This window comes from Candoia aspera, chromosome 1, assembly GCF_035149785.1.
Source record: "Candoia aspera isolate rCanAsp1 chromosome 1, rCanAsp1.hap2, whole genome shotgun sequence".
NCBI lineage: Eukaryota > Metazoa > Chordata > Lepidosauria > Squamata > Boidae > Candoia > Candoia aspera.
Genome location: NC_086153.1, coordinates 7,349,442 through 7,363,001, shown reverse-complemented (window position 1 = coordinate 7,363,001; position 13,560 = coordinate 7,349,442). Strand labels below are relative to the sequence as shown.

The 13,560-nt window shown below is 41.2% G+C and overlaps 1 protein-coding gene across 5 annotated transcripts in view; it reads left to right on the top strand.

The window, feature by feature from the left end:
* The window catches only part of ACACA (acetyl-CoA carboxylase alpha), a 252,885-nt gene that overhangs the window by 109,030 nt on the left and 130,295 nt on the right, over positions 1–13,560 (top strand). For 3 of the 5 annotated variants that reach the window (XM_063296752.1, XM_063296743.1, XM_063296754.1), the window contains one exon: positions 7,899–7,922. The exons of the other annotated variants lie outside the window; for them this stretch is intronic. In XM_063296752.1, coding sequence (XP_063152822.1) covers positions 7,899–7,922 — 24 coding nt within the window. The remainder of the gene's footprint in view (positions 1–7,898; positions 7,923–13,560) is intronic. 5 annotated transcript variants of the gene reach the window in all.

Here is a 13,560-nt window from a genome sequence, read left to right as displayed (position 1 = left end):
GGCACAGCTGGATCTTGCTGAAACTCTGAACTGATGTCTTACAGAGGGCTTCTGAAATTAGACCAAACTCTGCATCTGGTCCTCGGGCTTCGAGGTGCCCAGACAGAAAAGCGGGCGTGCCAAAGAACACAAAGTTACATTAAAACCTTTGCCCGGTTGTTCTTCTAGAAAGCATTCTGTTGAACTCAGGGTGAGCCAGAGCTGCACCTGCCCAATCCCTGAGAAATTAAGAACGCATCAAGAAATGCTAAATGTTGCCAGCGAGGCTCATTTGCAGAAGTTCTCTTATGTTGAATCATTCTGCTTTGCCAGCCACTGGAGGAAACAGGGTGGCCTGTAGCTCTCCCCTGATGGCTGGAAAGTGTCCTGAGGTTGCAAATGAAAAAAGAACAGCCTGTGGATTGGAGCCAGGAGGATGGGTTTTTGAAAATTGGGATGCAAAATGATGGATTTGAGGGAGAAGTGAGGAGAAATGTAAAAGCGAAATAGAAATATTATTTATTTACTACAGGTAGTCCTCACTTAAGGACCACAATTGGGAGCAGAATTTCAGTTGCTAAGTGAATCCAACCCAATTTTACGACCCCTTTTGCGGTGGCCGTTAAGTGAATCACCGTGGGTGTTAAACAAACCATGTGGTCATTAAGTGAATCACAAGGTTCCTCATTGATTTTCTTGCCAGAAGCCAGCCAGGAAGGTTGAAAACGGTGATCACATGACCACAGGATGCTGCGATGGTCATAAATGCAAACTGGTTGCCAAGTGCCCAAATAGTGATCATGTGACCATGGGGACACTGTGATAGTTTTAAGTGTGAGGACTGGTTGTAAGTTGGTTTTTTCAGCACTGTCATAAGTCTGAACCGTCATTAAACGAATGGTTGTTAAGCAAGGACTACCTGTATTTCAATTTATATGGGCAAGTTCATGAGACTGGCGGGGGGGGGGCTAACAGGGTTATGGAAGAGTGATAGAGCCCAACTCTTGGCTTTGTTGGTGGTTATTCTATCATACTCGGCTGCTGTGTGTTTTTATTTCATATTATGACTTTTATTTCTTTTTACCTATTTTATTGTAAGCCGCCCAGAGTCACGGATATGAGGTGGGTGGCTATATGAATCAAATCAATCAATAAAAAAATATAAAAGCATAAAAACAAGAACAACACCCATAAAACAGCAGCTGGGGTAAAAACAGGTCCATCAGTTACAAGTTAGCACAACCAGTGCATTCAGTAATGTGTACAAATATAAGGGGATTCTCTCCTAATTTTTTTTGGGGGGGGTTCCCCAATGCCATGCAAAGGTGGGCTCTAGGAACTTGGTGGGCTGCCTTGGGCTCCCCCCTTCCTACACCCCCACCCCCAAATTCAGCAGAACAACTCTGGAGGGGGCACTTTTCTATTTTGTTTCAAAATGTATTGGCAACTTTTTGCAGTTCCTTATGCTGAGGCCCAATGCAATTCCCATGTGGATTGCATAACAAACACCTTTATTTATTTATTTATTTATTTTTAAAATCTTTGTTTTTGGTAGTATTCTTTTGCTGGTGCTGTATGCTTTTTTTCTTTTAATTACCTCTCTCTCACTTGCGTGATCTGAGGGCTTCTTGAGATACTTGACAAACATTCATAACATGGCCTTACAAGTATTGCAATAAAATGGTGACCGCTATAAAATAGAGACTGGCATGACAGAAAAAAATAAAGAAATCTTCAGATTTGAATACTATCTTCCTAGAATTATTTCTGCCTGGGTTTAGCTACAAGCTAGGCCATAATGTGGGTACAGTAGTATCCTTGAGTTTGGCTCTAGCCAGTTATTCTTGTCTCTATTATATTATTATTTTTATCATTTTCCTAATAATCGTAGTTTTCTAGATGGAATCAAGCAGAATGAAAATGCTTACAAATGTTTCTAAAATGATTAATCCTTTCTAAACGTAGGAAACTCAAAAAAGGAAAAAAAGCATTGAAGTTTACTGTTTAATTTAACTTTACTGTGCAGTTAACAGGTTGGTAGCACAGAAAACCTTAAGCCATACCAGTCTTGAAACTTGAACTTTCTGCAGGCAGAGTTCGCGGGTTTTGAACAACAGCCCCTCCTATTGCACAATTTTATCCATTTTTTAAAAAAAAATTCTACATTCATAGTCTCTCCCTATCTGCACCACTCTTCTATGACTTTAGCAGTGTCCCAAAAGATGGTTTGTAGCTTGCATTTCTGGCTTGGCGCTGACCCAGTTCTTTTCAGAAAAGGATCCGAGACCCAATCCTTGCTTTCTTAAAATCGGCTATATCCTAACACTCAAAAGAAGAAGGTGTGACTTAACGCCTCTCTCTTTGGTCCTATTGACAGTTTGGCACAAACAGGTTTAATGAGCTTATTTGTGGGGAGGTTTTTGGCCAGACCTGTAGGGTTTGCAAACAAACTGCAGAGGACAGTCTCTCTTCCAGACTGCCTTTAAGGTAGTCTGGGGAGAAAGGCAGTTCCCTAATCTTTGTGGATGGATGTTGCTCACGGCACGATGGAACCGCACTTGCGATACCCAAAGAAGCATTTTTGGGACTCTGGAGGGACATTTCTCTCTCTTCCTTTCCTCCGTTAGCATATTCTCTGCTTTCGTACTCAGGACAGGGAGCAAATCTTTGCTGCACCTGGTGCTTGAGCAGCGTAAATTACAACCAGACGTGCTCTGAAGACACCCCGGATTGGATTGCACGCTCAGACCGTGCGGCCCCCCGATCACCAATTCTTTCCACTCTGCTGGTTCTTCTGAAAAGATTGTCCATTTGCTATCGTACCCATGTTGTGAACGATACCCAAATGGTACCCCCTGCTGTGGGGGGATGGGATGAGTTCATTATTTTAAAACTTACACATCAGAGCAGGAAGAGCAATGGGGGCACGTGCTCGTTTAACACGGAGGCCTGCAAAAATATCAAAGATGTCGGCAACTAGGACTTTCCGCTTGAAAGAGATCTGTGTCCGAGCTGTGTGTTTCCATTTTGCTATGCCTCCATTTGTCTTTTGATGTTGTCCAGGTTTCTGATTGTGTCTCGCCTTCTCAAAAAGCCAGCTGTGTTTTCTAACAGCAAAGAGGGCATCTCATGGCAAACAGATGTAATGCAATGTAATTCTGCCTTCCCCCATTTAGTGACTTCTGCTTATATAGGGATCGCAAGTCCCATACTTCCCAACAGCCATACTGGCTGAGAATTCCTGGAGTTGTAGCCCCAGTACCTTGGGGGACAGTAGACTGGGGAAATCTAGTGTAAAGTTCCATGGTCTACAACAGCCTTTTGACCCTGGAGGAACCCTTGAAATATTTTTCAGGCCTCGGGGAACCCCTGCACATTCAGGCTCAAATATAGGCCGGAAGTTATAAAATGATTATATTCGTTTCATGGGTAGGCCTATATAGATGCACTAGCAATATTCTTAAACTGAAAATAAAGAATGAAACTTACCTCTTTAATGTGAAGTTGCCCGAATTTGAAATAATTTTTTAAATAAATGGTGATCTCCCAGGGAACCTCTAGTGACCTCTTGCAGAACCCTAAGGTGCCACAGAACCCTGGATGAGAAACCCTGGCCCACAATCTGTTTTATCAGTCGCAGAAGTATTGCCCAGAACTGGGAGGTATTTCTGGATGTAGGTATTATTGCATGTAGTGGTACAAATGGACACGTATGCAAAAAAGGATAGTCTTTTCCTGCAAATATATTCTCATAGGCAAAATAAGAATCGCAAAATTAATTTACAAAAAAACAACCACCCACAAACCGTTCCTGTCATCTGATTTTACTGCAACTTCTAAACATAGAGAGCGTTGCACACTCTGCAGTAGGAACCTCATCATCCTGGTGATGGTGCAAGAGGGCACATCTTTGTGACTGGTGGCCATACTTTTCCTATGAGTAGCACGCTCCAGAAAGCAAACCTGCTTAGAATAAAAAAGCGGGCAGAGATATGGACTAAAACCATATTTAATTTAAATTTAAATCCAACTAATTTAAGGCAAGCTACTTTATTCTATGTGTGTTTAATCATTTTCTGCTTTCCGTCACGTTAAAAATTACAGCGAAGTCTTGGGGCAGCATAAAGACTAACATTTATTATTGCATATTACAATTTGATGACAGCTTGGGGAGCTATTTGGAGGCTCTCTGTTACTCACCACAAGATCAGGCGTTATAACAGAGACCAGTAACAGGGACCACACTGTGCAGTGAGTCCAGAGACACCCATTGTATCTAAACTAAAACTAATTTTGATTGTATGAAGTAGCTATCTTGGCTACCCTCTCTATGTTCATAAAGAAAAGTAATGTTATTGGGGAGTGAGAATGATCATTAATAGTTCCTCCATTCCAAAGATTAAAAATGGTATTTTGATAGCAACCTTTGGAGCAGTCCATGGCGCCATATCAAGGAATATCAAGGCTTATGGATACCTACTGCAAGCAAATATAATGGAAAACACAAGCAGGCCTAGGGAAGCTTTTATTTTGAACAATGCTCCCATTAAATTTGGCTCCTTGAAAATACGGTTCAGTATTTTATAGGACACAGTCCATATAACCCGATGGATCCATCCTTTCCATTCAAAGCAGTAAAATGAATTGGTTGAAATATAATCTCAAAAGTTCCTTCAGGGATTTTAAGCTTCCCCACACGCTCCTGTTGACTGGTTACTGACTTCATTGGATGAGGAAAAAAAAAAAAACCAACCCAGTGGGGAATGACCATTGATGTTGAATACCATGAGAAAGATACACATCTGTGGGTGCTCAAAGGCCTATTTCAGAAATAGTGCCTCTTGGAATCTTAAAAAAAGCAGAAGATGGTTGTTCTTCACCGTGCCTGTTTGCAATCCAAATCTGTGCATGTTTATTGAGAAGTAAGGGCTGTAGAACTTAATTCCAGGTAAATGTTATATAGATGTGCACCCTAGGAATCCTTCTTTACACACACAATCCCACAGCATTTAACAATTCAGCTTCTACCCTTCCTAATCACAAAATGCAGGTGAAAAAGGTGAAACATGTTAGTCTATGTGCACAGTGAATTATTTATTCCTCCTGCTCCCCACCCCACAAAGAACCTGTGAAATCTATACAATACCAAAACTCTTGTGTCTGTTTGTCTCTTTGTAACCTTCAATTGGGCTAAACAGTGCATCGTAGGGCAACAGTTTTTGAACCAAGGTACCTCAAATGGGCTAACTTAAGGGATGTGTCCCAAATCGAGGACCCATGACTCTCGTGAGATTGCAATTTGGCAAATTTGTGGTTATTTCAGCACCACCACACCTTCTGACTACACTTCCCAGAAATCCGTAGGTTGTGTGGCACAAGGGAAGAGGGGAGGGGCATATCCCTGCCCTCTTTCCTGCTTCCCTTTGGCCCCCATACCCAATTGGCTGGCAGCAATGCCCAACAGGCAAGTGGCGATTGGCTGCTTTGGAACTGTGGCCAAAATTTGAAATCTCTTAACAGCGGTGGGCAACAAGGGAGGGATGAATGAGTGACTTGGACACCTGCTGGCAAGGTAGGGCTGGCTGGGTTGTGCCAGCAGTCGACAGGTGAGCCCTTTTCCTCCCTGGAGGGAGTGGGCCCTTGGGGACACACCAGGAAGGGAGATGGGGGTGCAGTTTTCCTCACAGTCCACGGGTCCCTTCGTTCCTCCTCACTCCAGCAAAGTGGCAGGCAGTTCCGCGGGTCAGCCGATGAGGAGGAGGAGTGATTTCCAACACTCCCTGTCAGATTCTCAAAAGCAAAGATGGCAGGAAGTCAGAAGCCGTTCCCGCTCCCACTGCTTTTTTGCCCTTCCGTGGTCATTCTGTTTCTGTTTAGGTAAGAAAATATCTCCAAAAGGATGACCCAGCGGGTCATGGGCTATCTAGTAAGCAGTTAAATGTAGAAAAATTTACGTTGGGCTCTGGTTGCGCTTTCACCTATGAATGAACATTCCCATATTCCATTTTATTCTTGCTTGTATATCACAATTGACAATACGATATATATGATCACAGTTCCGCCAAACTTAAGCACATTTTGAGTCCTATAAATTCCAGCAGGTGAGAAATAGTTTCACTCCTCTCATTTACAAGAAGGTATAATTGTGCATCAAATTCAGGACCATCTATCAAATATGTGTAGGACTGCATTGATGAACTCAAATGTAGTTTTTCTGATTGGGCATGATGGTGTTTGACTTCGAATGGATCGTGCCAGTTCACTTCAGTCTATCAATCTATTTGTATCTCCCTGCTCTGCTTAATGGTATCAGCCAGCCACCATCTGCTGAGTCCTATCTAGTCTACTGGGAATCTTATCATTATAACACATTTTATAATGTGTTCTGTTTATCCTGGCTGAAAAATCAGTAAATGAATGTAGTTAAATAATATATCTGGCTGTGAGATTAAGTAGTGATATTGGTTGGGCTTGGAGAAATGGTGTCATTCCTTGTGGCCATAGACTCACTTCTTTTTTCTTTTATGATGATGCTTGTTTTGTTTTGTTGTGGTATATGAAACTCAATATGTTCTGATATTCACTTCAAAGCAATGTCCATTGGATCACGCACCTAGTCAGCTTGCTCTTTTAGGCTGAAATATAATTACACTGAGTTAAAGAAGAGGAAATAGATCCAAAGGTGGTGCAGAAAGTTAAATTTGCTTTGCTCAGGGCCCTGAAACCTTCCCTCCCCCACCCAAAAAGAGCACAGGGGATACAATGCAGACAATGGTCCTGTTGTCTTCATAATTCAGTTTTGTTGTTGTTTATTCGTTCAGTCGCTTCCGACTCTTCGTGACTTCGTGGACCAGCCCACGCCAGAGCTTCCTGTCGGTCGTCAACACCCCCAGCTCCCCCAGGGACGAGTCCGTCACCTCTAGAATATCATCCATCCATCTTGCCCTTGGTCGGCCCCTCTTCCTTTTGCCCTTCACTCTCCCTAGCATCAGCATCTTCTCCAGGGTGTCCTGTCTTCTCATTATGTGGCCAAAGTACTTCAGTTTGGCCTTTAATATCATTCCCTCAAGTGAGCAGTCTGGCTTTATTTCCTGGAGGATGGACTGGTTTGATCTCCTTGCAGTCCAAGGCACTCTCAGAATTTTCCTCCAACACCACCGTTCAAAAGCATCGATCTTCCTTCTCTCAGCCTTCCTTATGGTCCAGCTCTCGCAGCCATATGTAACTACAGGGAACACCATTGCTTTAACTATGAGGGCCTTTGTTGTCAGTGTGATGTCTCTGCTCTTACATAATGCAGTTGGCGCTCTATCAATAATCCTGCATAGAGTTATAGTGCCTTGCTACTCATCTTCAAAACCAAGCTGGTTTTCAGTTAATTCTTTAACATTAAAAGGGGGAAATGTCCTATAGCACAAAGCTTGGTAGTATACCCCATGAATTTCAGTATAACTTATCTGTTGAGTAAGTGGCTATACCAGTGCAATGTTAATAATTGTATGAAGGATAGTTTGCTAACACATTTTTCCCCCCACAAGAATTAAATGAAGCTAACTTGGTATAAATTTTTAATGCAAGAGTCTTGAGGAAGAGTTTCATAGTTTAAAACGTGTCAAGCCTTTCGAGAGGAAAAAAAAATCATTTTCCAAAGCACCTTTTTGGGTTGATTTTTTTTTTCCAAGTTTCATGGTATTGGATGGGCGAGCCCAGCTCTCTTATTTCTTAAGTCCTGTGGACGCTGCCAGAAAATAAGTATGTTTACATTTTTTTTTTTTCACTTCTACAAATGTAATCTTACAGCTTCTGCTTTGAACACTGGCTTGAATGACAGATCTGATTTTTTTAAATGATTGATTTATTGATTTTAATGATGGCTTTCACTAACCAATCTGTAACTAATTGTGGTTGTTTAATTGCAGAGGGAACATTCCCACGCTCAACAGGTACAGTAATTCTCCTTTTCAGCTCTTTTAAAAAGTAGCTAGTTGTTAGAAGAATGTGTAGTTTTAACACATTTTAAAAAAAGAATTGGGTTTTAACAACCTAACCTTTTCATGTTGTTTTTGGGATCTGGTCGCCACTCAAAACTATAACAATCTCTAATCCTTATTTGCAGGGTTTGTTTTTATGTTTTCCTCTGTCCTTCTTTGAATGTGTTTTGTGTTTGTTCTTCTCTTTACACTTTCTTTTGGCATGCTACAAAAATTAACCTCACCAGCACCCAGGCTGATCTTACCTGCTTTAAAAAGCTGTTCCAGATGTTGGAGCAAAAATTGGTCTGTTTCCTTCCTCCGTTTCTCATCTTTTTCCTTTGGTAGCAAAGATGGCCCCCAGCTGGCCAACTGCCCAATCAGGATTTAAAGCAGAATGGGTGTCTTTACTCCAAGCAGTTTTCAAAAAAAGATATTGGGAGGGAAAAGTCATTCTCCAGGTTTTCTGGACAGGTGCTCATGTCACAAATTTGTGAGTGTCAAATTTTCCAGCTGGGGAATGTTCTGAATGCAGGAGCCTTAACTTTTTCATTTCCCTGCACCCAAAATCTTTTTTTAGGGTGTTAGAGGTTAGCAGCAGGATGTCCATGGCAGTGTTTGCTCACCTGTGGGTAGAAGGGAGGTTGTGTCTTCACTCATCTGGCCCTGCATGAGAAAGCTGCCATTTGCTTCTCATACAAAAGCCAAGTCCCATTTTCAAAACTGCCCAGGGGAAGAGAAAATTTGCAGGGTTTCTAAATTAAAACACTAGGAACAAAAAACAAAAAAAACAAAAAAAACCCTTAGGAAAAAAGCATTCGGAATAAGTGTCACTGAAGGAACTGGTGCTTAATTTCCAAGTTCCCAAAGAAATAAAATTTTATTATTGGATTATGACCAAGAATTGGCGGGAATTGAAGGATAGCACCCACCCTTTTACAGCAGGCGGAAGCAAACAGAAGTGGCCCCCAAATTATCAATGTCAAGAAAGACTAGAGTGGGGTTTTTTAATCCCTTTGTGCTACAGATCCTTTTGAAAGTCTGGTGAAACCTACAGAGCCCTTCCCAGAAGTATGTATTTAAAAGGATGAAATAAAATGCATAGAAACAGATCGTATTGCAAAGGAAACCAAATTTGCTCCAATTCGGTTATCAAAATATTTTAAAAAGATAACTCAAATTACTTTAGACAAAGAGATTTATTGAAGTTTATTTTTGGAGACTAGAGGTCATAAATTACTTGGTTGCCTACATGTTGTTGTTGATTGAATAACTAAATTTCAGGTAGAGGTTAGTGAAAATAAAGTTGTAATGTTTTCCCATTCAAGATCAGATACCTCCTGAAATCTTATCTATAGACAGCAAAGGGATCTGTGGACCCAAATTAAGAACCCCTGCTCTAGAGCATCATGTGTGAAAATTATTTCTGGATGGGGATGGTCCAGTAAATGGTTTCTAGTGGTATCTTTGTTTTTCCTGCTCTTTTAATCTTCCACCTGTATCTCCAGTCGGCTGAGGGTGTATTCTCTTCACTTTGAATGCATTGACAGAGATAACTTTCCTCTGTTTAAATTAACTTTTAAAAAAATGCCAGCAATTCATTATGGCTTTTCACGGAGGAGGGTGAGTGGAAGCTGGTTGGCTGAGAACGTAATTATTATATAGTCATTTGTCATGAAAGATGTACAACCTCTCACTTGACAGAGAATGTATTTGCTTAGCCCTCTTCCAGAACGTGTTGTTTCTTTCCTTTAAATGCAATTTTGCAAATATGGCTAAAGGCAAATTGGACCAGGGGGGTGGGAGAGAGATAAGCATGATCCCAGTGGCTCATTCTATATTCTGGCCTGTTTCTCACTAAAGTGGTACAATCATTGTGCCATTTTAGGCAGTAGCTGGAAGGCTGACCTGACAGAATTTCTTTCCATATCATAAGTAAATATGCCACACCTCGCAAGCTAGCATGCCGTGGACGAGTGTTGCTAAATCTAATCCCCCCCCCCCACAACATGTTAGATTTTTATAGGTAGGGATTTTTTATCCATACGACATACAAAGCATTCACTCATGTGAATTTCCTCCCTGATAGAGAAGCGGTAAAGAGTGGTATCTCATTTCAGAGATATTTTATATCTCTGAATTTATAAGATATCTATATCCTCTTTGCATTTGGACCACAAGCTTCAGCTTTGTGTTTATAAGGCACTCATCCTGTGACCTCCGTTGATGTCACTGCTCTATTTTCTTGAAAGATCCTGGGGAGGATGCTGGGCTCACACACATGCACGCACACAACCACCTGCTGTAAATTCCTTTGCTGTAGACAAGGGATGCTTTCTACAAATCGCTAGGGATAGGCTGCCGTTGTGAAAGACCAAATTTATCACAGGCTGCTGACCAAGACTGGTTTGTGGAATGCTTTTGAATCAAAACACTCACCAGATATTGTGAATTATCACTTTCAGGATCTCTAGGAGGCGAGCCAATGGTGCAGAGTGCTGGGGGCTGTCATTATTCAGTATCTGGAATGCCACACTGTTGAATCAACCATTTCAGCTGGCCATGTTGGGGGAGAGAGATGTGGACGGGGTAGATTTAGGTCAGAGTGAGCAATCGGTTGGGTTCCAGATGTTGATACATGAGCACTCCCATTAAGACCAACAGCAGTCATTCTAGTCGGTTTTCCCCAATACCAGGAAGTTCACTGATTGCTCACTTCTTCAAGTGATGGAAATGATCATCCAACCTACTGCTTGAAGAAGGAATATGCTATATAGAGGTGTCCATGGGGACGGTAAAAAAATCAAGGTGGCAGCTACAATGGCACAATTGAAGCCCTGCCCCCTTTAATGTGCATTCCTCATTAAAAAGGGGTGGGGCTTTGACTGCCCACCATCTTGATGCCTTTGACCACCATGCAGATACCCCTGGGACATAGGAAGCGGTTTTATTCCAGACCAGACTCCATTTACAATATATGTATCCTACTTTAGAACCCCAAAGTCATTCCCTGGTTGTGTTCCTCCAACTGAATGGTCACCAAATTAACCCACAGGTTTATACATACAGCCTAACCAATTTAACACTAACCAGATTCAGCATGTTTGGGTGCATGCTATTCTTAAGCCTGGAATTGACCTGGTTAGGAGTGTCATATAAACACAGCCCCTAGGTGGTTTCCAGACAGATGCTCACAATAATATCTCACATACCTGTTCCAGCACCATCTCTTGCCAGTTCACAACGTGGGTAAGACTGTCAATTGTATTTCAGAAAAGAATAACTTAGAACATTTCTGGGCCTGGTCTGTTGACTCATTAGGTCATTCGCAGCTGGGACAGTGGACAATGCCACTATCAGGGATTTCTAAACGTATTTCAATATAAGTGTTGTTTATATTTGTGTTGATGTATATCCATGACCTTTGTTCAAAGAAAATTTACTAAATCTTCAGAAACTAAAGTAGCTCTCTGTGTTTATCAGTGTTTGTGTATATGTGTGTTCTTAATTTGCAAATGCTAATATCTGTCTATCATCTGCTTCTGTCTGCAACAGTAATTTATAGCCTAATTGTGAAAACATAAACGCTTTGGCAACGGTCAAGATATAAATTGTTCCGCAATATCTGTTGTTGTTTTTTAAATAGTGGAACAGGAGAGAGAATGCCTTCCTGTGCTGCTTTTTGGCTAATTCAGTACCCTATTATAGCTGAAATCAGGGTCCTGATGTTGGGGTCACAAAGTGAGAGATGGGATTACAAATTAAAACGGCCTTAGTGAAAATTTCACTTCTGCCTTCAATTGATCAAGTTACTTTAGCAAACTCCACTGTTTCGTTTTGTTTTTGTACTCAACCTCAGTACTTCAACTGCAAAATGGGTTTAGTATGGTCTACCTCGCTCTAAGGATTACAGTTCTGCAATGCAGATGAACTGCTTGAAAGCAATTTTCAGACGCCAAGGAGCTAATGAAAGTGGTGATTTTTGCTCAGAGTAATCCTGTTGACAGAGTTCCCTAGGAAGCTATGAATCTTAGATTAGTTGTAACTAATTTTGTTCCCTTTAATTTCAGCAGGAAATAATTATTTCAGAAAAGCAGCCCTAACAATGTGTAGGGCTGCAGACTGAAATTCCCTTCCAGCCTTATGGAATTAAATTATTATTCAGTTCCTGACCTTTTAAAGAATGGCTCAGAAGAAGATGCTAGAATGCGGCAGAAATAAATAAATACATAAATAAATACTAGCAACATTGGAAAAACCCAGCCCAATGTATTCTAACCAACAACTGTGAATTCCCTTACATGTGCAAAGCACAGAGATCAAGTTGTGAAATCCCCATCTATTCATCATCATAATTATTTATAAAGTGCCATAATGTATATGAGGCGCTATACAAAAAGGAAAAGAAACGCACCAGCCCCCCACCCACCCCAAAGACTTGGGATGTCTAAAATGTTTGCTCATGGTTTGAAAATCTCGGTGCAGATTTCAAATCATAGCATCATAGGCATGACTGGGACCTTGGAGGTCTTCTAGTCCAACCCCTTTCTGGGGCAGGAATCCTCAGTCCATCTCAGACAAATGGCTGTTCAACCTTTGCTTGAAAACTGGCAGTGATGGACTACCCATGACTTCAGGCTATTCCACTGCATATTATTATTATTATTATTATTATTATTTCAATTTGCATAGCTGCCCATCTCACATATGTGACTCTGGGCAGCTCACAACAATTAACAACCACATCAGAAACAAAAAACAAATCCTTAACAACATACAAATATACTAAAACATTATTAAACCACAATAAAACTGATAGCTCTCGTGTTCAGGAAATTCCTCCTTATTTAGAGTTTGGATCTCCCTCTGTAGTTTCCACCCATAGGTTCTTGCCCCACCATCAGAAGCTATAATAATAAATCCACATTTTCTTTCCTATGATAGCCTTTCAAAGTATTGGAAAGATCTTTCCATAAAATATGAGGGTCTTTTCATACAACACCAGCGCTCATGATTTTCATGGTTGATGCTCAACTGTTTTGCTGGCCAGACTCAATTCCTGTGGTTTTTGTTTTACCTGTCCATATTTTTTGAAAGAGAAGGGGAAGAAAAACTAGGGTAGAAGCTCCACTGATAGTAATCTGTACTGCCATACGACATTAAGAGCACTGAGAAAAGCTTAAATAGACCAAGTTTAAACTGAGTTTAAGTTCTGTTCTTACAGAGCACCTCTCCAGACCTTGTAGAACTCTGTTATTTTACAGTGGGAAAAATCAGGAAGAGTTTGGTAGCGCCTTCTCTGATGGACACATTTTATTAAAAGGAATAGCTGCTGCTCAAAAAAGCTGCAGATTTTTAATAAAATCTCTTCATTGGAAAGGATGCTACCAGACTTCTCTTGACTTTTTTGTCTTCGGATCTGTGCAACTTTCAGGTCCTCATGTGTCACTTCACGAACATGCTGGAATCCATGCTCCAGATGGAGCAGAAGCGTTGCTGTAGACTATGTGGCCTCCTTGCAGGTTCTTCCTTTGGATGGTCTGTGAGCTCGGTGGCTTGCTTGCAGACGTTTCATCACCCAACTGGGTGACTTCATCAGGGCAAGGGAGGG